The following is a 24,428-nucleotide window of genomic DNA, read 5'->3' as shown; positions in this document are numbered from 1 at the left end:
GTATCACTCTAAATAGAAAACAATTTTGATTGCTTATCCTTTTTTTCCTGTGATTTTAGGATGGAGACTCTTACGTACCGTACACTGGAAGTTGTTCTCATAGGTGTCCACTAGATTCATCTTCAGATTGGAGAACGTCATTGCAAACTCCATATGTGCAGCATCAACATGTCAGTCTGTCACTACAAATATCTTTATAATATGCCCCTTTAGCAGTAATTTAGAAAAAGCATACATAGCTTTTTTTTATGAAAGTTCTTTTTTTTCTCTTGTGCTTAAGCATATATCTCCAAGTGCTGTTGGTCCAAAACATTTTTAGCAAAGTCCTTTTACTGAGATTCTTTAGAATATTTAGAAAAACCTATTTTATTGCTTAGCTTAGCTCTTTGTTGATTGGTACACTTACCCTTTTTTTTGTAGTTATTTTTTAAGACATATATTAATAGTAGTAATAATAAAGATTAGTAGTAGTAAGTGTATGCTTGAAGACAAAACCTGTATAAAAACTTAAGTATTATTTCTATGGAAGAATAGTTACTTCTGGTGAAAAGAAAACTTTTGGAGTCACTTGCAGCCATTTCACAGATTTTTTCTTAGGGCTGTTGTCTTTAAAACAGAACTGTAACATAAACTTTGGAATTATGTCTAATATGTCAGAACTCTTTTATTGTTAAAATTTCCTCATCATGTTAGCATTTTTACCCTGGATGAGCAAGAAACTTAATCACCACTAGTCTTAGATGCTAATTTTTAAGGAAAATCAGTAGCCCAGATGCTAGCATACTGTTGTTTTACAGTACAGTGCAGCATTGTTTAGGATCAATATCCACTATAATAGTTTTAAGAGTTAATTTAATTACTCAGTTATTGCACTTCCCTGAATGCAGGAAGAGAGTTCTTTTGAATTCTTACATCTGAATTAAATGTGAACAGAATGAATGTGATAATTTTTTATTTGATCATGTTACATCTTAATTCCTGTTTTCCTTTAAACATGTGTCTAGAAAATTTTGTCGGAACAAAATGTAGGTAAGGTGGTTGAAAAAATATAGACTGACAAAAAGGATTATCAGTTCAGTACTATGGTATATGGTCTGAAAACGTAATGTTTTTTAACTTCTTTTATGTGACAGGAACTAGCTTATTGGAGAAACTATTAAAAAATACACTGATTAAAAATCCATTATTTCAAAAAAACTTATGTAAACCTAAGAAATATTCAAATGAGTGTTTTAAAAAAATCCCAGAATTTTAACTAGAGGGAAAACCAATTTTAAATTAATTTGTACATAAGCTGTGCCCCTTGAAACAAATAATATAGTAACTTCAAGGGCAGAACTCCAGATTGGCTGGAGTTCAAAGTGAATCTGCCAAGATCATTATTTTGTATGTTTCCCTATATAACCAAATGGTTTCTCTACTTGAAAAACAATTTCATTTAAGTAAAAACTGAAATGGTAAGTGGTTTTTTGGTCTTTTTAAAATAATGTACTAAGAATGTACTAGTTTTTAGAATATGTGCTCAACATAGGTATTTATACGTGTCTTAAGATGTAACTGTAAACATGTAACTACAGATAGGTTGTTTTCCTTTCTACTGCCTTGTAAATGTGCAGTGCAAACATAGTTGGGTTGCTATGGCCTTTTTGGGTCTGGATGCTTATGATTACACTGCTTGCTTTACCATTTTTTTTTTAAACAAAGTTCATATATATAACTCAGTCGAGCTTCAGTAGTGCTAATGGAAGGTTAGTGTGGCTTTGTTTGTTTCGCAGGGTCTTTCTCCCTTTCTTCTCTGCTTTCCTTTACCTCTTGTTGCTTCCTTTCTGCCTTCATTATGTCTTAAATACTGAGTGCTCAATGTATTGGAATGTATCTTCTGTTTACTTACCCTTTTTTGCTCTCCTTCTTTCTTTCTCTCTCTTTCTCTCTCTCTTCCTCCCCCCCTTTTTTTTTGCCTGACTTGCTCCCCATCTTTTTTTTTGTGGAGAAGATTTTCAAGCTGTTTTAAAATATTTTAATGCATTCCTCTGAGCAGTCTTTATTTCTGCATTTCTTGCTTCTGGGGCTCTGACCAAGCTTTCCTTTAGCATGAAGATAAGCAAGATAGATTCCAGCTTCTTCAGTAACTGTAAGTAAATCTTCTCAAAACAGGTCACTTTTGGAAGAAAAATTTAAATATGCTCTTATAATTCAGGAATTAATCAGTGAAGGGATGTGAATCCTCTTTTGAAGGAGAAAGTTGGCTCTTCAAAAACAAATCTTTTTGGGTTTTGAGAAATGGTTTTCTAGAGCAGGACTGTAACACTGTTGTTGCAAGATGAGTTGCAAGTGTTGTGTAGAGATGCTAGACAAGGCCACCTTACTTTTGTTAGCACTGAAGGAATATAACTTAAATATTGAAGGTGTTAGTCATACAGGGAGACAGAAAAGAATGGAATCTTGGACTTCTGTCATTGCTGTGCTTTCTACTGATCCCAGCCTCTGTTGCATACCTTTATAACCTTACACCTGAAATGGGTGTAAGGTTAGAAAGGTACTTAGCTGTGCAGCTGATGTTGTTCTAAAGAACAGTGTCCCAGTACTCACCTGCCACACAAGAATATTATAACTTCTGACTGAAAAACATTCATCCACCTGTTTTCAACCATCCAAAATCAAATGTCACAATTTACATTTTAGTGATGTTATAAGGCAGAGCCACTGAATCTGACTTATTTCTTTAAAAGTGATGTAAAACCATTTGCCTATGTATTTTTTAGATTTAAAAATGGTAGAATTTGAAGAACTCAATGCAAGTTAAGCCTGAATATGCAGTCCTATTTGCATTTTTTCTTAATTTGAAGCATCATGTCTAGAAGTTTCAGACATTAGACTGGATATGAATTAAAATAATGCTGTTCCCATTTAATAGACCAGCCAGAGGCTTTTATATTGATTACTCATTGCTTTAACATTCTGTTTTGGAGCAGAAGACAAGACCAGAAAATCTGCCATCCCCCACAGAGAGAAACAAACTGAAGTATGGTCAGTATGAAGCAGATACAAAGGAAGAATATAAGCAGCATCCTCAGAGAATTGCAGAAAAGAAAAAAGAACACCTCCAGTGTCCAGACAGTTCAATAAAAGTAGTTGGCAAAATAGAAATCACATTTTTAAATAGCAAATGTACATCACTATTTAATTACACTGTTTGGAAAGGTTTGCACATGTGTATAATTAATTTCATGTTTTTATTGTAAAGAAATAAAAGCATGTAATTTCAGCATCTAATGTTGGGGAGGAAATAAGATATAGGAAGCTTGTTTCAGTTGTTGCAGAGAGAGAAGCTGAGGTGCCCTGAGAATTTATGTATGGTTATGTATGGTTGTGTTCTCTGGCAAGGAAAGTAACCCTGGCCCTCATAGTGCACCTCTAGCTTGAGCATGAAGATAAGCATGATTGATAAGGAAGAACTTACAGCCTATAAGAAGAGGAGAGACAGCAGGAAGGTCTTGGCAAAATGTTATTTCAAAAATCAGAAATTCATTCAAGCTTTTTTATTTTTTAAATGTAGAAGTATTTTAATTAGTACTCTGTAAATTGTGACTGTATATAGGACTTAAAAAAGGAGAAATGAAAGATTTAATTGGTTCCTTAGAGAACTATTACCACTGAAAATGCAAAGAATTATGGGGTTAAAATAATGAAAGATATTATTTGTACTTTTTGCTTTGATGTTGTATAAGTTTCAGTACAGTTGGACTGCAAGCTGTATTAGTTCTCCCAGGTTTCTTTTGTATTTTTAAATTAAAACTAAGGTGCAAAGAAGGAAGATCAGTGGAAAGAAACTGGAAAATAAAGGGATAAATAAACCCAACTTTCATCTTGTTCTGGAGGAGATAGCAGAGGAGTGTGGTTGAACAGGGAAAGATGCATCACTGTAGGTGTAAGGAAGCATGAAGCCTAAGTAAGCAACATCTGTGAGGACTGGTTGAATGCTAGATTCTGCTGAGGGTAGATGACCATTTAAGAATCTTAAGGGAAAGTTGAGTATGCAGATGTTGATGGAACATATTGTGCTCATTGCTCTTCAGAGAAAAGGTTTGTGATGGATGAGTTCACTGAATTTACTTTCTTAACTTTCAGTACAATGAAAAGACATAAGACAAAGATGGTCTCACTATTTTGTAGATAGCTTTAAGAGAGCTTTCTCCTCTTATAGTGATCAGATATAGGAGAACCTGAAAAAATCTATTAATAAATATTCTGTGAATAAGAGGTGAAAGGAAAAAAGTAGTGGTATTTTGTGGTTTAGTTTTATGTTTGGTGGTAGATAAAATTGTCTGTTCTGGAGATTAGTTGTAGGGTTTTCTGTTTGTTTGTTTGTTTTTAATGATTCCACTCTAATGTACACTGTCATATAATCTGCTTTTCAAGGAGTGACTCCTTTATATGCACAACTGCAAGCCCTTCAAAAAGGTATTTACAGGAGCAGCCAAGTTAATCTGAAAATGAAGAAATAGATGGCAAGTGTATACTGGGAGAGAAAAAGCAGAACTGACTTTTTTCTGGTGATTTTGGGTTCCAGAAAGATACTTGCTAAGCACTAGAAGCATGTGTCTTAGTTCTTCTCACAGATTGTAATACAATGTCTATCAAAACAATTTTTTTGTTAGATACTATCACTACCTGATTAGATGAATAAATCAAAATATTTCAGTACACTTGTTTTACTTGATTAGTGGAACTTGTAACAAATTTTCTTTTCTGAAAGAAGCTGCTCATGGAGGAGATTGCTAACAAAACCTACTCTTTTGATTTCTTTCCTGTGCTCCCTCCTTCCTGAGTTCTGTAAAAACCTCCTGTATACTTTTTCTTCATGTCATCATATGTAGGAAATATTTCCATAATACCCTGGGACTGGTTTACAAGTCTGTTAGAACCAGTAGCATGCTTTGGCTTTTCCCTGTCTAGACAGTATTTTACTTCACTGGTCACAAAGCAGTATCTCTACAGTGAACTTTGAGCTTTATACCTAACAGCAAATCCTCTGCTTTCTCTTGGCTGTTCCTGAGAGAATAGAAAAAGGATGAGTTCTTCTCTTCTTCTCAGAGATACTACAGTCTTCCTTCTCTGACTTGCTGCTGTTTTTTCACAAAGCTTGTATGAACAGCATTTTTGAGATTTTTTTATTTTTTATTTATTTCAGTATGAATGAAAACTGGTAAGTATTCAAAAGATATAAATCTTTCTCTCTAGTCTTTTCTTATAAGTTCAGTTCCTGTAGAAAGCTAGGCTTAAAAGAATTCTCTTTTAATTAGCATGAAGTGGAAGAAGTAGATACTTTAAAAAGTGAAGAAGAAAGAAAGAGACGTACTTTTAAATAAATTGTTGAGGAAAACGTGTGTGGGTTTTTTAGTTTGTTTTTATTACAATTCATTAAATTTGATTTATGAAAAGAATATATTTTTTATGTAGGGTACACAGCTTGAAGATGGACATAATGATGATTTTGTAACTCTTGATAAGAAAGCTCTCCTGCAACAATGCTATACAAACAAGCCTTATAATGTGCAGCACAACATAAGGAAATCAGAAGCTGTAAGTATTTTGACTGGTATTATGCTGCTAACCACCTAGATGTGGAGGATGGTTTCCCAGATGTTCAACAGAAGTTATGCCTTTGGGGTGTAATTGCACCCATTGAAATCATGTGAGTTTAAACATTTCTTTCAATGGAAGATGAACTGAGCAATCCAGTGAGCATTTTTAAAATCCTCTCTGTAATGCTTGTGTTTTATGCAGTAATGTATATAAATGAGAATGCAAATAATGAGTAATATATACAGATATATTCGTACAACTAAGAGGTAGTTGAGTGAACCTAGTGTTACATTCAGTGCCAGAAGTTGGACTTTGATGATCCCTATGGGTCTCTTCCAGCTCAGGATATTCTATGGTTTCCTCTGACCTGTAGCTTTTAGCTGAGCCTGTATTCAATGGTCCATGGATTCCATCAGCTCTGCTGCTAGTGTTAGATTGAGTCAGCAACAACTTTGGCTGAGTCTTCAAGCTCCAGGGATGGAGCTTCTACGGCATCTCTAGGCAACATCTTCATGAGACCTGCTATGTCACTATGTGAAGAAGTTCTTCCTGTTGTCCACACCAATCTTCCCAAGGCTCAGTGTGTAACCTTCACCTTCTGTTATACTGTTGGCTACTGTCAAAAAAAGTTGGTTCTCACTTTGTAACTTCTCTTCAGAATGCCTCATAGCTGCTGGTTCTGCAAACTAAACAAACCCAAGCTCCCTTAGCATCTCCTTTCAATTGCTTTGGCTCTGATCTTCTGTCAGATCCTTTCTGAGGGAAGGAGGGAGCTCTGAAGACTGGAAACTAGTATGGACTCACTAGCATGCATAGAGGGGAATTAAAACTTTCATTACATGGATGTCCCCAATATGCTTCTTTAATTTCTTACATAGATGTGAATTTTACTCTTTTTAGGGCTGAACAATAGGAGTCTTGCTCATCTGAGGGCAGGCCTTGAATTTAGGATGATTTACAATTAGGAAGAACCTTGATTTGATATTGCATAGTTCAGTATTTGCATATGCAAAGTGATGGCTTTTGTAACTGGTTTTTGAATGTATTGTTGAAAAGGGTTATGCATTCTAACTTTCTCATGGAATATTAAGCCGTGAGAAATTTTATGATTTTTTAAAGTAAATAGCAATTTTAATTCATTTTATTTGCTGATCACTATGCACTGAATTTTGCATCATTGCAAGCATTTATTTGATTTCTAGTCTTGTTGAAGGGAATGCAGATGTTGCACTACTGAGGTCACTGTTAATTTTCATGATAAGAAAATCTTTTGAGAAAGTACTTAAGCTTTTATATTTAGAATAAATTAAAAAATCTATACTATAGGCTGAAGATAATGGAAAAAAGTCTTGAAGTATCCCTAGAGTAACTACTTAATGCTAAAGGAAGTACAGTGAAAGCACTGAGAAAGGGAGCAGTGCAGAACCACAAAATAGAAGATATTCTGTAGCTGCCGTGCTTTAAAATAAAGCCAGGAGGTGTCTGAGCAAGGTGTTACTGGGACCTTCAGAAACCCTTTTGTTATTGATTAGCACTCATGGTCAGCACTGGCTGTCTCTTTCAAGGACCATCTCAGGCTTTCCTAGGTCAAGCTTCTGATAGTGGTAGAATACTGGAAGAAATTGGCAGTAGTAACTGCATATATGTTCCAATAATTTTCTTTGTAGGTCCCTTCCAGTTCAGTTTGTTCTGTGATTTTGTGATTCACAGTCCATGTGTGATTGCCCATAGATATCATATATAACCTCTGAAGAAGGTTGATTTTCTCTGAATGGTCATATTTAGGGAACAACAATTACTACTTTTTTACCAGTGGGAGCTGCTGCAAGTTCAATGTTTGCCTCTGCCCTCCACATTTTTGTAATCTCATAGTAGAGCTTTTGTCTGAGAGCAGAATGGAAGACGTTCCATGAAAGGCTACATTTAGTGACCTAATATTCAATTGAAATTTAAGGTGTAAATTTTTTTAGTTTGTTTGTTTGGGTTTTTTTTTCAGATTCTTTTCAGCATGCTAACTGGTTTGGATCTATAAGCCAGTGTCCATGAAATATGTTATAAAAAACATTGTTCTGTATTATCAGTGTGTTCCTTTACATCATTCTTTTTAAAACATCTGTTACAACAGTTAATGGGTAAAAAATTATTAACTCAGAATAAAGCAGCCTGTAGTTCTAATATGTGCAAAAATGAAACATGAAAGCAAACTAAAAAGCCCCCTATCTCTTATAATTCAGAAATCTTCTAAGGCTTAAAATCAGTTTGGAGTAACCAACAGCTGGTCTGGTGTTACATTAGTTATTTGTGTTTTTTCAATTTTGCTTTCTTTTTTTGGGTAGTGCCAATCTATTTATTTGAAGATTGTGAATTCTACCCATAACATCTCTTGGAATTAGGAATTATCTCTTATAGGTACCTGGGAACCTTTCAGTTCTTCATCCATGCAATTTGAATTTGGTTTGCACACAAGACCAATTAGAAAAATATCTTAATTCTTTAGTTTCAGAATATCTAAAAAAATGTAAGGCTGCGTAAACCCCCTCCATAATAATAATCTCTATTTTCTCATATATACAAATATTTTTTTGGAATAAAAGGCAATTTTAAATGCAGTAAAAAAGTTCAGATATGTGGAAGATAAAGAGAGGTGCTGAGGCCTGGTTAATGCTGGTGGCCTCCATACTATCTTGTACTTTGGTTTCTCTCTGTGTAACAGGTCATGATCAATGCCTGCACACTTTATAGTGAATGGCACAAGGTTATGGTTCAGTGTTACTCTAATAAAAATAATAATAAGATCATGTTAAATCCCCTTTCCCCTTTAGGATGATATTTCCTGAAAGGTTTTTCAGATTGACCTGTCTCAGCAGAAAATTATTGTGGCATGCAGGAAAGAAAAATCTTCCAACTGAGACTTTAGTCTTAAAAGAATTTTTTTTGACTAAATATTGCTGGAGGTAAAGTTTTATTCTCTTAGTTGGAATCTGTGTCAACCATAAAACCTGGAATAATGTGAGTCTCCGAGTCTCCTCAGGCTCTATTGTACTTACAGAATGTATTGGAAACAATACAGAAATAAGGATTTTTTCTGTCAACTTAAATACTAGAATTCTCATATTTATTGCAACTAATATGTATAGACAAATCGAGTGTGTAGCAGAGAATATTATATGTCTTTTATGCAAATAGAACTCTATTAAAACTATAAAAAATATTAATTGTGACGTTGGTAAGTTTGTGACCTCTGAATGCTGTCTTAAAGGGTAATTTATTATTTGAAGTGCCTGCTGTTATATATTTCATTTGTTCTCAGTCAGTTTTTCATTGCAGGAGGATGTTGCTGCAGAGAGGAGAAAACAGGCTGTTGTAGAACAAGTTATGGTGGATCAATTATGTAGGTAAATGAATTTATAATGTAAAATTTCAGTTTTCCCTACATAAGAATTTAGATCTGTTAGTGTTTAGCTTTTCTTGCTTAAGAGCTGTTTTGGTCATCTTGTTCCAAGTCTTATGAAATCTTATGTAGTAGTATTATTTGCAAAAATTCTTTACATGAGAAGTCTTTTTAATGCAACTTAAAATATTAGTTTAAAGTGCCATGTGGTTTTGTTTTTTTTTTTTTTCTGTAAATAATTTGAAATTTTGTACTTGAACCTATTTTAAGGCCTTTACAATAGCACGAGTTCTTGAAAATAACCCTCTTGCACCTCAAGAAAATATATGGATGCCTGATGTTATAAATTAAATTATACATTAATTATAATATATAATTATATATTTAATATATAATTTATATATATTTATATATTTAATAATAAAATATTAAATATAATATATAAATTAAATTATTACACTTTCTCAATATTTATTGTCCTTTCTAAAAATCTTAGCTTTATTAATATTTATTAATTCTTTATTAATACTGACATAGCACCTTTCAGGCATAAAGGAGTGTTATACTAGTGCTGGGCATGTGGGAACAAAAGGCACTGTTACAATTCGAGTTGATCCAGGTTGTACAGTAAGATCTCCTGCCTTCATTGCTATCCCTTTAGCTACAAGAAAGTATTGCTTCTGTGCAGAAAGATCCCTCTATTTTAAGCATGCTTTAATAATTCAGGGCTTTATGCAAGCTGTCTGGTTATGACAATATATAGGAAGATGCAAGCTAGTTTAATATAGTTTCATGTTACTTTACACTTACTAAAAATTAACTGTGGGTATGTCTAGATTATTTTGCATTCTGTACATAGTTTACAATCTCTGGAGTCATCTGCACTGGTTTTCCAGCCCATCAAATCCTAAGATTTTGAGGCTGAAATGTTGTTGCACTTCATCATTTTAGTTTTAATTTGTTTCTGTTACAGTGGCAGTTCAAATGGCCTACATTGTTTAAAAGTCTATTAATGCTTTTCACTATTTAAAAGCTGAGATGACAAGAAGGTTGCCTGAGGGAAACAAAATTGTGATGAAACACAATGTTAAATTCCAAGTATCATTTAGCAGGATTAAAATTATGGAGCTATACGGGATAGAAATCCCCAGTTTTCAAATAAGTGCTTGGCCTGTGACAAAGATTATTACAGAGGTGATTTTAAAAATATGCTGATTATGTTAAAGTGTCTCAGTACTACTGATGTTGCATTAAATGTACAGCTTTGTGCATCTTGGATCATGGATGCCCATTCTGTGTTTAACCTCCTTCTGCTGCTTTGCCTTATTTTTCCCATGTATTCCTTCTCCTACTCTGAACCCTTCTGTTGATAATGTCAAAACAATATTCAGTAGTTCTGCAGCTGCATCAGGATGAAGTTTTAATTTAAAAAATCTCTCTGTTTATGTTCCAAATATAACTCTGCCAGTACTTCCAAACAAATTGGTATCAGATATCAGGATGTTAATCGGAAAAGATTAGTTCAAAACAGTTGCATTAAAAAAACTATTAAAGGAAACACAAAGGTGTTTTGAATATTTTTTTAATAGGGCCAATCTTGCAGTTAAATCAGTGTAACTGATGTGTACAAAGACGGATCTGTATAGATCAGAGAGCAAGTTTAGAAAACTATAATAGCCATGTAAAATTACTTTTTCCTTCTGATAAACCATTTCAATAGCATAAAAAGCATCTCATTTATTTTTAAAGGGTCTTTTATTTTGTTTACTTGTTGAACTGATACAGAGAATATCAAAATGTTCAAGAACAAGTTCATCTATTTCTTTTCTGCTTGTTGGGACTTTGAGATCCTCTCAGCTGTGTAGTCAGTGCTTTGAGGGAGGAGGTGCCAATGTTTTTGTTGGATGACAGATTGGATGGGGCTCTGAGCAACCTGCTCTAGTGAAAGGTGTCCTGCCCACAGAATGGAGGTTGGAACTGGATGATCTTTAAGGTCCCTCCCAACCTAGGCTATTCTATGGTTCTGTGGTGCCATCACTGGCCAGTACTAGTAACTGCTATCACTAATATTGGAGGAAGCCGTGGTTATAGAACATCACTGGTGGAATATTTACAGAAATAGTGGAAATGATGAAAAACCACACAAACCGTCACACTACCAAGATTTATTTTATATAAAGATATATCGAATATACTTTAAATAATACATATCTACATGTAACATTACATGTTACATTATAGTAGTGCACTGCCAGAATATTACTGCATATGTTTAATTTTGAGAAATAGACTTAAGAATTTGTATAAACAAACAAAAAATTAGGGCCACAAATTTATTCAAGCTTAGTGGGTAACTCCAAGACTGTATTGCTGTATTATTTTTGGGTGTTTTCTTTCCTGCGTAAGAATATGTAAGACCTGAAATTCAGCCATACTAATAGTCAGAGGGCTTCTCCCTGCTCTTTGTGGTCAGAGCTGTTATAAGTGATCCAGAGCAGTCCACATGTTCTGATGCTTGCAAGGAAGCTCAAGGACTTCTGGGAGTTGGGACAGCACCAATGTGTTTTAGAAGAAGGACACTCCATGAAACAAAGTAAGTTTATAAAAATACGTCTTCTGCTGTTTTGTTTTTTTTTTTTTTTAGCTCTGTGAAGTCTGTTTGCCTTTCCAGATGTTTTATTTTTGCCTTGGATCCACCAGCTTCGTGTGAGGCCTTTTTTGTAGCTTCCCTGTGCTTGTTATTGCCTGGTGAGATAACAGGGACCTTTTTATGTGAATTCTCTGTGTATTATGATTGATTCATAGAATTTATAAGACCTGGGAGAACATTGTTAAGCTTATACTGATATTATTCATCACAAGGTTTTGCCAGCCTTTTCCAAGCTGTTGGATGCTTGCAGTCCTGTCATATCCTTTGAGAGATTCCTATCCTGAGGTGCATAAATTGCATAAATATGCATCTGTAAATGCTAATGTCGATCTTCACAATATAATCATACTTTTCTTTCATGTTTTGATTTCTGCTGCAATAATTAACCCTATTGGCATTAAATGACATTCCTGGACTGTCAGCATTGAAATAGTAGCTCCAAGAACTTAAAAAAACCTAAGGAAACACTGTGATCCATAAAATGAAATTAATTTGCAGGTCTGAGTTTTGTTATGTTAATTTTTCTCAACATTCAGGCAAGCATTTCTGCTTTGTGCATTTTAACATCCCTCTCTAAAGTCTTTCTCATTGAATGTCATCTATATATTCTTAAAAAAGAAAAAAGACAACAAAACCAGTCTCAATTTCTTACATCTATCACATAGACAAATCTCCATTTCTGGAACTAGTAATAGGGCCAGTGTAAAATATTTAGGTGGGTAGAAAAGGCCCAATCTGGGTATTTTTGTAAAAGAACGCATTGATTCGTGGAAGTATGGTGAGTGACAGAGGTTTCATTCTTTATATAAGTGTATGCAAACAAAAATCCCATTCATATCTATGCTCTCTGTGAATGTACTCTCATATTATATAATCACAGAACACTTTACAGCTCTGAGTTGCTTTCTAATTCAACTACAAAGGATCATCTCCTCAGCCAGTTGCCAAGGATACCGTATTTCATGTTTTTTGCTGTTTGGAAATGGTTGATTTTTATGTAACATTTATCTGTGAGCATATAGGTATCATTAACATGCTGCATTATTTTCACAGAATAAGGACCAAATCAGGACTAACTGAGAGCATGCTCTCCAACAAGCTACGCTTTGATAGTAGGATTATATCGAGGTAATCACAAATTCTGTGAAGCCTTTCAGTTCTCTGAATTTGTGAATGATGATTACTCTCTTGAACTAATTAATTGCGCTGAATGTTTAAGAAAAAAAGTACATGTGGGTGTCCACATATAGCACAAATTTTGACATGGCTAATGGATAGTGGCTGTACAGTTGCCCTGTACAATGTTAAGATCTGTAAACAGTGTTATATTACTATCTAACCCATAGCTCTATTCAGGACAGTTAGCACAGGGACTGTGTAAAACAGTGCTTTTAGCTGTTGCATCTCAGTTGATTAAAATTATTTTAGTCTTATCTTAGATGTGGCAACTACTATAAGTAGTAATGGCTTTGCAACTTTTTCATAGCTCCTTATGCATTAAATTTTAGAACGTCTTTGAAACTGTTCTTATTTGAATAGTGGTGGCATAAACATATTTTTCAATTCTGAAAGTGATGCTTTTCTGCAGCTGTGAGCTTTATGCTTGTTAGACACAGCTGAGTATTCAGCAACATACTTTCATATACCTCAACGAATGCAGTAGTCCTGGTGTGTGTAATCCTTTTGTTAATGAGTGAAAATTATATTGGCATACTAAAACATGAAGCCTCCAGAGGTGTTTTTAGCATTATGGAGAATGGAATATTGAATTAAAAATGTGACTGAATCCATTTCATGGTGGGTTAAAGAAAATAGTCGAATAGCTCTTTAAAAAAATAAATTGTTCAGCATGCAACAGTGGAAATAAAATAGATACTGAGAGCAGCCTTGAGGAGAAGAACTTGAGGGTGCTGGTGGATGAGAAGTTCAACATGATCTGGCAGTGTGTGCTTGCACCCAGGAAACCAGCCATGTCCTGGGCTGCACCAAAAGAAACATGGCCAGCAGGACAAGGGAGGGGATTCTGCCGCTCTGCTTCTCTCCCATGAGACCCCACCTGCAGTGCTGTGTTCACCTCTGGGGTCCCAGCATGAGAAGGACCTGTTGGAGTGATCCACAGGAAGGTCACAAAGATGATCAGAGGGATGGAGCACTTCTCTTATGAAGACAGGCTGAGAGAGTTGAATTGTCCAGTCAGGAGAAGGGAAGGCTCCAGGGAGACCCTTTTGCAGCCTTCCAGTGCCTACAGGAAGGCTGTAGGAAAGCTGGAGAGGGACTTTTTACAAGGGTGTGTAGTTATAGGTCAAGGGGGAATGGCTTCAAAATAAAAGCAGGCAGGTTTAGATTACATATTAGGAAGAAATTCTTTACTGTGATGGTTGTGAGGTACTGGAACAGGTTGCACAGAGGATGCCTCATCCCTGGAAGTGTTCAAGGCCAGGCTGGATGGGGCTCTGAGCAGCTTGATCTAGTGGAAGGTGTCACCACCCATGGCAGGGGTTTTGGAACTAGATGATCTTTAATGTCCCTTATAACTCAAACCATTCTGATTCCAAAATAAATGTTACTTATGTTTGGGTTGAATTGGATTTATATAGATGAAAAACATAAAGATGCTTTTCAATTTTCCTTCTAGAAATGGTCATGATGCTTGTAGAGAGTTGGTTGGATTTTTTTTTGCATGTGACAAATCCCTTACAGTGTATGAATTTCGACAGTTTGGAAAAAACAGGTAGGATAAATTACTTTTTAAAAAGGTTTTAGAAAACATATTTCACTGTATCTAAGAAGCTTAAATAAATTTAATTGGTTTAATACCAGTTTTGGATTATTTCACAGGACAAATGCCTTGCCTTTCATTCAGAAGGGAATTTATCAACATCAACGTGGACAAAGAAAGGGGAAAGCTTATGATCTTAGTGACTTCTACATTGTAAGTATTCTTCTGCTGAATGTAAAACTATTTTTCTGGAAGTAATATTTGGATATTTGAATTGAAAATTGTGATCTAACCTTCTTGGAAGACCAAAATTCTTCCCCTTGGGTAACGTTTTTGAATTAAAGATTTTCAGAAGTCTGGATTATTTAGCTGTCCCACATTTTAGAGATTCCAATTAAGGTTTCAGATTAATCTGTAGTTTGGAGTTTTCCCCCTAGAGGGCACAAGACTGCAGACAGTGTGGACCTTTTTTAGGCGAAATGATCCGCTCGGGATGGAGAGTCCTGAAGAGGAAGTAGACTAAAGTACTTGTTAAAAGTCAATAATCTTTGCAAGGTCTGCTGGCATTTTTAACTCGAAGCAATGATTAAATATTTTTTAAACATGAAGAAATCGTGTGTTAATTGTTTCCTACCGTTTGTAAACCACTAGCTTTTTAGAGCAAGTGTATGAAACAATGTTAAACTTTGTCTACCAGCTGATCTGATGACTGAATAAAAATCATATTGCACCTTCTGTACTGCTGTTCTTCCACACTGGGTTAAGTGCTCATGGTATGTAAATACTTAGCAAGTTTTCAAGTACAGACTGTTTTCACCAAATTCTTCACGTGCTCCTGCAAATCTGAAGTTCAGAGCAAAAACTGTGTTTGTGTGAAGTGTTGAAAGTAAAAGAAGTTGACAGTAGTTTTTAGTGTGTTTTTTCTAATAACATGCCTATCCTAACTGCTTACACAGCCACCGAAGAATTTTCAAGATGAAATAGATGAGTTTATGATATGGAAGATAAAGCTACATGTTAGGGATTTTCATCTGCAGCCTGCATATGGAAATGTGTTCTGAATAAAGATGCATCTTAAAGTCCTCCAGAAAATGTACTGCTCCAAAGTAGCTCTTTGGAATGATGTATCTGTGAGACCCATATCTGTGATCATGCTTTCTGGGCTGACATTAAGATACACAGATCTCTCACAAAGTCCAAGTGGTTGAGACCCTTGCAAAATATCAGTGTCTCTGCCTCCACCTCCCAAATTCATGAGTTTTGGAGACTTTACACCCAGGCCTGCACAGATATTACAGTTAGAGCTACTGCATTTTTTATTCTTCTCAGCATTCTTTGCTTCTAGTTTGCTGCTTTTCTTTCTTTCCCCTTCCCCTCTATTTATGAAATACCCAACCTATTTTTAAATCATTGTGTGCTTTAACAACAGGGAGCTAATCTAACTTTCCGAAGTGTTGATCATAACCTTCCAGAAAGTGTTAAGCAGAACCCCGTCTTTACCCTTCGTGTGATAAATATTGATGAAGCAGCTATGGATTATCTAAAGTAAGTGCTGCTAACTGCTTTTCAAATTACCTTTCCTTCCTTAAGCAAAAAAATATTCTTTTGAGCTCCTAATACCTTATTACTTATACTGCTAAAAACAGAATCCATATTTAGGCTGTTGTTAGGAGAAATTAGTAATAGATGTTAGTGGTTTTTGCACAGTTCAGTAACTTCCTAGAACGGTAAGGAGTAATTTTAAAGTAAGAATTGAAACATGAAGCTGCTCTATTTCCTTTGTTTGAGGCCACATGTTTTTATATGCAAATCATATACCTCAGTTTGTGCCCATAGCCTCTTGTCTTGTCCACAGGCACCACTGAGCAGAGCCTGTCTCAGTTTCTTTACTCCTTTCTGTCAGGTATTCATATGTGCTTGAGGGTAAGATGCCTCAAGGCTTCTATTCTCTGGGCTAAACAATTCCAGCTCTCCCAGCCTCTCCTCATATATCTCATACTTTGATCCTTTCCTGATTAGGAAGAGCAATAATTTTAATCTCAATTAAATATGCTCAGTATCTGAAGGCTATTTTGTTAGCAGAACTTGACTATTATTTTTCTTTCTGCAAGTGTTTAGACACATGAAGCTTGTTCTCAGTTACGGTAATATTCACTTAAAGTCCCTTTACACTGAAAGCTTTACAAAGGAGCCATAGTAAGCTAACAGTGCATAGAAAATTCAAATTTAATTGGTTCTAGAACTATATAGTTGTATGATGCTTAGTGCTAATTGTTCCCTCTCTGCAAGGCTTCAGTGAAATAAAACACAATATAGTTTAATTTCAGATAGTTTATGTAAGACATTTTACATCTCAGGAGCTTATCACTCAAGTAAACAGCTTTTTCTTTCATTTGTTGCTAATCTTATACCTGTGAAATTTGAAGTTGAACCAATGTTATCTCTGAATAGAAGAACCAGAAAGAAGACCGGCTCAATAGGTTGAAATTTTGGATTTTCTGCTACCTGTGGTGGAATAGATTATTTCTTTCTTTTTTACTCTGTGTTCTTTCCATTAGTGGCAAAATTTCAGTCTGTCTTTTTCTTCTGTATGAGGATGTTATTGAGCACTCTGTTCTCTGGTGCAAAACTCTTGAACTGCGTCCTCTTACCTTCATTACTCTACTGACAGAAAATCCTGTTCAGCTATAATCCAAAAGGTCTATTGCGGGTTCCCAGGAGCAGCTATGCCCTGCTGTCACAAACCGTGAATCTTCTGGTTTACATGTGTTCTAGAGGGAGTACATTGCTCTCTGCAGGTGGTTGTTGACTTTCCAATTTAGGTGATCTGATGTAGGTAAGCTTTTAGGGACTTCATAATGGGAGGTATCCAAAGAGGAGATGAAAAGTCCTACTAGATAGCAGAGAGATAAGTCTTTCACCTCAGAAAGCAGGAGGAGAAGTATGCCATGGCAAAACACTGGTAAGCAAGCAGCTCAGAGTTGACAGTAGTGCTTTTCCATTTTTTTAAAATATTCTGATTAATAATAATATTAATAATTAATAAAATTAATATTTTAATATTCTGATTAAAATAATTTGTTGGTTTGGTTTGTTTTTGTTTTTTTTTTTTTCCTTCCAGTAGGTTCTCCCACAATATTTTTTTACCAAGCTTTATAATAATTTCTGATGAAGGCTTATGGGAAGTCCTTCTCAGAAAGGAACTTAGCCAAAAGAAACCCACAAAATTTAACCATAATTTCTAGATAGACTTTTGGTCTAAACCTTTGCTATTTAATTTCCAAAGAGAGTGTTAAAAAGCATTTAATGTTATTTTCCTGTTGGTGATTAAATGTAGTTGCTTTAACAAACTCTTCCAGTGGTATGAGATTAGGATTGTCTTGAACTAAACTTCTGGAGATTTTATGCACGGGAGGAATTATCCATGATTAATGAATTAGTAGAGGAGATGCCCATGTGATATTGTTAGAAAGTAATTCCTGCATATCTGCAGCAGGCCAGCAAGGACTTTTGTGAGCACCCTCTCAAACTCAAGCAATTGGATATTGTGCTTATAAGGGTAGTATATGAATTAAATAGTAAGTTCAGTATGTGACGGTTTTTTACAACAGCTGTTTTGAATATAGTCATATTACACGTAATTTCACTAATCAACATTAATTTTGATTTCTTTAGAGCTTCTTCTGTGGAACCCAAGCAAGAGTGTTCCGGGCAAGTGGTTGATGACAGTGAAGTTTTCAAGAAGATTCAAGGTTTCTGTCTACCAGAACTCATTTAATTTTAATTTCCATATCTTTATATTTACAGCTCAGTGCAATGAACAATAGTGATGTTATAAAGACTTTATTTGTGTAAATGAAATTAAACAAAAGGTAGATATTTATCAGGATATTATTAGAATCTGATACCAGCACAAATCAGTCATAAGAATGCTTTCTCCTGTCTCTTCAAATCAACAGTCTGGGTAAAGATTGTGCAGAATGTACAGAGTAATTGTGAATGTGAACAATAAAATGTTAATCTCTGTGTTGACATAATCTCTGAAAAAATTCTGAAACATAATGCTGATGCTATGTTACACTGGCATTAAAGTTGTTATTGGCCAAGTGTACAAACACCATGAGTATAATTGAATAGTGTACTCTGGAATATGTAAATAAATTCTACCACATTCCTATCCCAGTCTTTAGGACAAAGGCCTAGCTTTTTGTTAAAAATTATGAAAAGATGTTTGTACAGTGCTGTGTATTATTTTTGTAACCTTGTTTTCAACAAAAACGGTTGATCTGAGCAGCTCACAGCTCGTATAATCACCCCTGTTTACTGTCATTAACTAAACGTGTCTTAAGTAGGCACTCTTGGGTCACTAGAATCTGCTCGGACATTTATTTTTACAAAAAATTTGTTGGAATAATAATTAGGGTTATTTTTAATCCTGTAGTTATTCCATTTTTTCCCTGTGCATAATAGACACAAGCTGGCTTTTCAATTATCTGACTTCCTCTAAGGTGTGGCCTGGAAGAATGTTGTGCGTATACTTCAAGGCACCTTTTAAGATATGTCTGAGTTTCAGCTTCACTGGAAAAAAACTTCCTTCTTTCACCTTGCCCCTATTTGTCTTTAAATTGTAGACACAAGTAATTTGAAGGTAATAGCAGGTGACTTCTGTTAACAGAGTATGCTGAGAAACTCAGACATACCTAAGTAAATATGCTAGCTGCAGACTTTCATATGTCTTACCATAGAAATTGTTCTTTGCATATAATTTAGGAATGATTTTGCCAAATTAGTCGTGTTTGCTTTTGTTTCCACATGTACTTAACAAGTCTGTACAATAAAGAAGCAACTCTGTGTCTCATAATGGAATGATTGCATTGTTCTGAAGTAGTTGTTCCAAATTTACTTAGTATGTTGAATCATGGCATGTAATCAGTTCCCACAGAAGTGGGCAGTTTTAGAATCTGAGCATATAGAGTGCAATAGCCATTTTTTCTTTCCTTATGTGATCTCTTTAAAAAAAGTTCATTAGGTATTGCTTGTTAGACATGCTTTATATGATTTCCACTCAAATATTAAATAACTGATGGTTTCCTTTTGTATTGGCATTCTCTTATCAAAGACAAGGGAGCCAGAATGCATGGGTATGTCTTTTTGACCAGCACCATCATATGTAGATGTGATGTTCTTTACTTCCATATTGTCTCCATAGCAAGTGGACAACTTCAGGTAAATGTTGTGTCCTTTATTTCTCTAAATCCTCAGGTATTTTCAGAGAAACACTAAGTAAAAGAGGAGTTCGGGTTATAACAGGCTTAGGAAAGTATTTCCGACAAATAGACAAGAAAAGAAATGGTCTTCTCTCTCAGGCAGCCTTGAAAGAAGCTCTAAAAGTATTCCATTTGGAAATGCCTGAAGGGGTAAGTCTACCTGAAACTGTAAACATGGGTATTATCTTTCTTAATTTATGGAATTGCTTCTTTTCTTTGCTTAAATCTATAGTTTAATACCTGGGTTTTGCATGTTTTCTTTTGATGGTGTTTTTTTTTCCCCTTGTGGTATATTGACATTTCTGGATTCAGTTCTATGTGAAGTTCTTAAGAATAAAAAATAATATAGTTAAAAACATGCAATCTTTTTACATCATAACATGAAGAAGCGTGATTGCAATCCATTTTTTCTCTTTAGGCTTAAAAAAAAATTAGTTTATGCTGTTTACTTAGATTTTTCCTTTGTTTTATATATTATGTTGTAAAAGTAGCTCACAGCTATCTGCGAATAGAACTGCGAATAATGTGAATTATGGTCATCAGTGACCACTGATGACATGCATTATTTTTACAAATCTGTGAGTGAGTTTGGATCTAGAAGTTTGGGGGGTGTTGTGAGAATTCTGTAATTTCCCATTATAGCAATTGTTTTATTCCAGGATATAGTGAAGAACTTTGTCAATATATTTTTAAATTGCAGGACTTCAGATCCTTATGGCTAATTCTTGATGATAGCAAGAGTGATAAGGTTGACTATGGAGAATTTACTCATGCCATATTTGGAGAAATGAATGAATATAGGAAAGCATCTGTGAGAAAAGTAAGTTTTATTGTAGATATTTTAAGTGTAAATATTTTGCAGTCTAATTTTGGAGTTAGTTGCTCATCATATTCTAGTTGTTGGGTTTTGTTGTTTTTCTTAAGTTCTGTACCTGGAAATTGACTTCTTAAAGTTTCAGATCAGTTTATCAAAAGAAAATAAGTTAGTAGACTGCATGTTGCATTGTTAAATTAGTTCATTTTAAATTCTAGGATTAATTCCTTTATTATTTTGAGTCTTCACCCATACGTGCTATTCTTATAGTTCAGTCCAGTGTATAAAGCATCTGGCACCCTGAGATGATCTCTTCCAGAAGTCTGTTTCCTTATTTTGGCAAATGACTATATATGTGTAGACTTTTTTCCCACAGTGCCTGAAATAGGAGGCAGTAATACTTGTCTCCTTTGAGACCTACAGTATATTCGTGAGACATGTTCTATTTGAAATGCCACTTGTTATTTGTCTATAATGTAATGTGGAGTTGTTTGCAGCATCAAACACTGATGACAAACCAGCCAAATGAGTAGCAACTGGATATCAAGATCAAGAAAAATCACATATACTTTCATGCTTTCAATCATGGAGGATCTGACTCTCCTAGCCTTATGTATCAAGCATGTGTATTTGAGTAAACTGAAATGAAAATGAAGCTGCTGTTAGCAATGCTGAAGAGGCTGTGTGGAGGCTTCTGTCAGAATGATGCGGAATCTTAATAATTGGAGGAGACAGAAGGGGGAAGCAGCTTAACTTCTGATTCTAAGGATGAGCTAGAAATTAGGGAGAGAAGACAATTTTTTTTGAGTTGACCAGGGAAGACACATTTGATGTGAAAACTGTTGAGGTAAAATAATCATGCAACTGCATAATCTAGAATGATTTTCTGATATCTGGTGCCTTACATAAAATAGGTAAATTGACATAATCCATTGTGCAAGATCTAAAAGTATGTGCTAGGTAGTTAAGTGCATTTGATCTTTTCATCTCCCCACTTTTTTTTTTCCCCTTAGATACTTATATGAAACTTTTTTTCCCCTACAGGCTTATATGAAACTAGATTTCAACAAAACTGGGAGTGTGCCTGTGGTAGATGTCAGAAAATGTTACTGTGCAAAGAAGCATCCTCTAGTATTGGCAGGTAATTCACATGAACAAACAAACAAACAAACAAAAATCTGTAACTATGGAAGTCATCTTGTTAGCAGAGATAGCAGATCCAGAAACTGCTTGGAAATACAGACTTTGGCTTAGACTGGAGCTGTTAAAGGGGAACTTCTTTCATGTGAGGACTTAAAACTGAGTCTCTCCAGAACATGACTATAAGTAGTAATGGAGTTCATATACACAATTTTAATACTTGCTCTTTATCAAGCTGCTAATACTGCCTGTTTGCAGAGTAGTTCTTTTCCCTACCTCTGAAAGCAGTTATTTCTCAGCTTTCATCTGTAAGTTATCAGTGGCAAATATGATATTAGTAATTTTCACTTAGTAGGATACTCTCATTTTCACATTACTGTTTTCTATCAAAACTGACACGGAATGTACTCAGCACTTGAATAATTTATTCAGAAGGAACTTAATTTATTTCTGGGACAGGTTTGTCATCCTTACTAGAGGAAATGCTGGTTTCTTCATTATTTTTTCAGGATTCTCAAAAATGTTTAAAGTCTGCCATTGAAAAATTAGGAGTTTAAATATTTGTATGTCAGTTTCTAAAATAATACCTCCATGTACCAGCCTAGTCACTGTGAAAGTCTCCATGGTGCCATGACCCTTTCTTTTTTACCTGTAGAAGAGAGGATTTTTTTTTTTATATTGCCAGTGATTTTAATGGTAACACATGAAGTCACATGGGGTATAAGGATACCATATGTGATTTTTTTTCCAATACTATAATGCCATATATTTTGTACTTTTTTTCTCAATACTATGAAATCATCTTGAGTATTATCTTTATAAAATTGCTAGGACACAGATGTAAATTGCAGAACACTTTTGAAATGCCAATTTCCATCTTAAAGTTTTCCTAGAACTTTGAAGTTTTATTGCAGTAAACACATGCTTTCTTACAAGATAACTTCAGAATTTTAGTTTACAAATGCATTATGCAGCTTTTGCAGTCATATGAAGAAAAAAATTTTCCTGATCTCATAACTCATTGCAGTTCGCTGATCCCATGTTTTCTGTTGATACTTAATTCTATCATCCTATTAAAGTAAGGTTTCTACTGATGGTATTAAGTGAGCCAATGACTTAATTCTGAAACCACAATATTGAATTCGTTCATGAAAAAAATATTTGCAAGCGAAAATTTGACAGTTTCTTGCCTGAAGTATATTAAATGCTACATATTCACTCTTCTTTAAAATGTATTAATAAAAAAATATACTTTCATAGGAAAAGCTGCAGAAGAAGAAATTAAATCGTCATTTCTAGAAACATTAGGAGAGTCCTGCAGCAACCCCAATGAAGTGTCCTATTCTGAGTTTGAAGATTACTATGAAGGATTAAGTTTTGGAATCACGGGTGATGATGATTTTGTTAATATCTTAAGGAATTCATGGGGAATTTAGAGTGGAAGATGACAAAAAAGAAGAAGGGATATTTTCTAAACAAGGAGTGACTAAATAAGAGAGGATTTAGTCTTGATGTGCATTACTTTATAATTAGTGTCTTAAACTGATTTCAGGGACTGAAAACTTTAGATGTTTTCAGAATAAGACATGGCAAATTTTCTGCAGTGTCTGTTGAGTTATGCTAGCCACTCATCTAATAAAAATGCTGTTCATGTCTTTTCACTGGAAATAATTAAGGTTGTTTCCCATATGAAAAGCCATAATTTTTTTATATTAAAATAAAGTAGCCTATTTTAAAACAAGAGGGAATTAGAGTACTAAAATGCCTGAAGGGGTACGTGCAAGAGAAAATTTTGGTTTATGATGCATTGTGAAAAGCTTCAGATTTGACTGCATAAATGTCAATGGTAGCTTTTCTTCAAGAATTTCTTACAACATTCTTTGTCTTCCTTATTTTTTCTTATGCTGGTACTTAGCTTGAAAGAGAGCAGGTCATCCTTTTCCACTGCTGAGGATGTCTGCAGTACTGAAAGTGCAGAGATGTTCACAGCATTTAGCCCCTTGGCCTATGCACCATCTTGACTGATCTTGCTTTGTCATTTTGGCCAGGCATCTGAAGCTGAGCATTGAATCTCAAAGGTTTTAGTAATCACACATGTATTTTGTAATGCATCCTTTCCTGTATTTTGGTAAGTGGTTTTCAAAACAAATATATTGTATTTAAATATCTGCTTACTTTATATTGCTGGGATTTTAACTAAAACATAGAAATTATATATTTTGTCAAACTGATATATAGCATTTACTATCTAGTCTGAAAGTGTAAAACAGAAAAGTATATTTTAAAAAGCCCAAAACATCCACTTCTGCCACCAGAAAAATTGAATCATAAATTAAAATATTCTTTGCTACTTCAAATGTTCTCACAGATACTCTTTTCAGTATAATACATCTTGTTAATTCTGTAAAATTCTTTGTGTTAAGAAATAAAAATATATAGTTAATGAGAGAGAGACTTTGGTTTTGATAGACCTGTCACTGAAATTAACTGTATGTTGAACTGCATTTCTTAAGGCTATGCAATTAAAATATATGTTTCCTCTGAGCTTGTCTGCCTGGTTTTGAATTTATAGTCTGTGATTAAAAGAACCTTCCTCTGAGACAGAATTTGTGTTTCACAGGAATTACAGGGCAGTGCTGGAATGGATGCTGAAATGAGGAACTTTGGTCCCCCTGTGGCTGACTAGTACAGTCTAGATATAATACTTCCTTGTTGTAATAGCTTGTGTGTTTTTATGTCTGGATTGTTTGACCATGACCTCAGTTGTAACAAGTGTTGGAGGCTCCACTCTAAATCCTCAAATGAGGCATTTCGGGGAGTTCTTTTGGGGCTGCAGAAGTCAGTATGTATTTGTTTACAGG

At 34.7% G+C, this 24,428-nt stretch overlaps 1 protein-coding gene across 12 annotated transcripts in view; it reads left to right on the top strand.

The window, feature by feature from the left end:
* Positions 1-24,111, top strand: part of CAPS2 (calcyphosine 2) — a 29,637-nt gene extending 5,526 nt beyond the window's left edge. For 7 of the 12 annotated variants that reach the window (XM_019279905.3, XM_019279899.3, XM_019279904.3 and 4 more), the window contains 13 exons: positions 60-170; positions 5,461-5,583; positions 8,914-8,981; positions 11,451-11,570; positions 12,681-12,755; positions 14,263-14,358; positions 14,466-14,559; positions 15,776-15,891; positions 18,022-18,098; positions 19,609-19,763; positions 20,314-20,433; positions 21,472-21,568; positions 22,828-24,111. In XM_019279905.3, the coding sequence (XP_019135450.2) occupies positions 60-170; positions 5,461-5,583; positions 8,914-8,981; positions 11,451-11,570; positions 12,681-12,755; positions 14,263-14,358; positions 14,466-14,559; positions 15,776-15,891; positions 18,022-18,098; positions 19,609-19,763; positions 20,314-20,433; positions 21,472-21,568; positions 22,828-23,003 (1,428 nt within the window). In that variant the 3' untranslated portion in view covers positions 23,004-24,111. Of the gene's footprint in view, positions 1-59; positions 178-2,012; positions 5,584-8,913; positions 8,982-11,450; positions 11,571-12,680; positions 12,756-14,262; positions 14,359-14,465; positions 14,560-15,775; positions 15,892-18,021; positions 18,099-19,608; positions 19,764-20,313; positions 20,434-21,471; positions 21,569-22,827 lie in introns of those variants that run through there. The other 5 variants (XM_039571249.1, XM_010413699.4, XM_039571248.1 and 2 more) reach the window with 5 other exon arrangements.
* Positions 24,112-24,428: the final 317 nt, after the last annotated feature.

Source organism: Corvus cornix, chromosome 1A (assembly GCF_000738735.6).
Source record: "Corvus cornix cornix isolate S_Up_H32 chromosome 1A, ASM73873v5, whole genome shotgun sequence".
Classification (NCBI taxonomy): Eukaryota; Metazoa; Chordata; class Aves; order Passeriformes; family Corvidae; genus Corvus; species Corvus cornix.
This window is presented reverse-complemented; position numbering and strand designations above follow the sequence as displayed.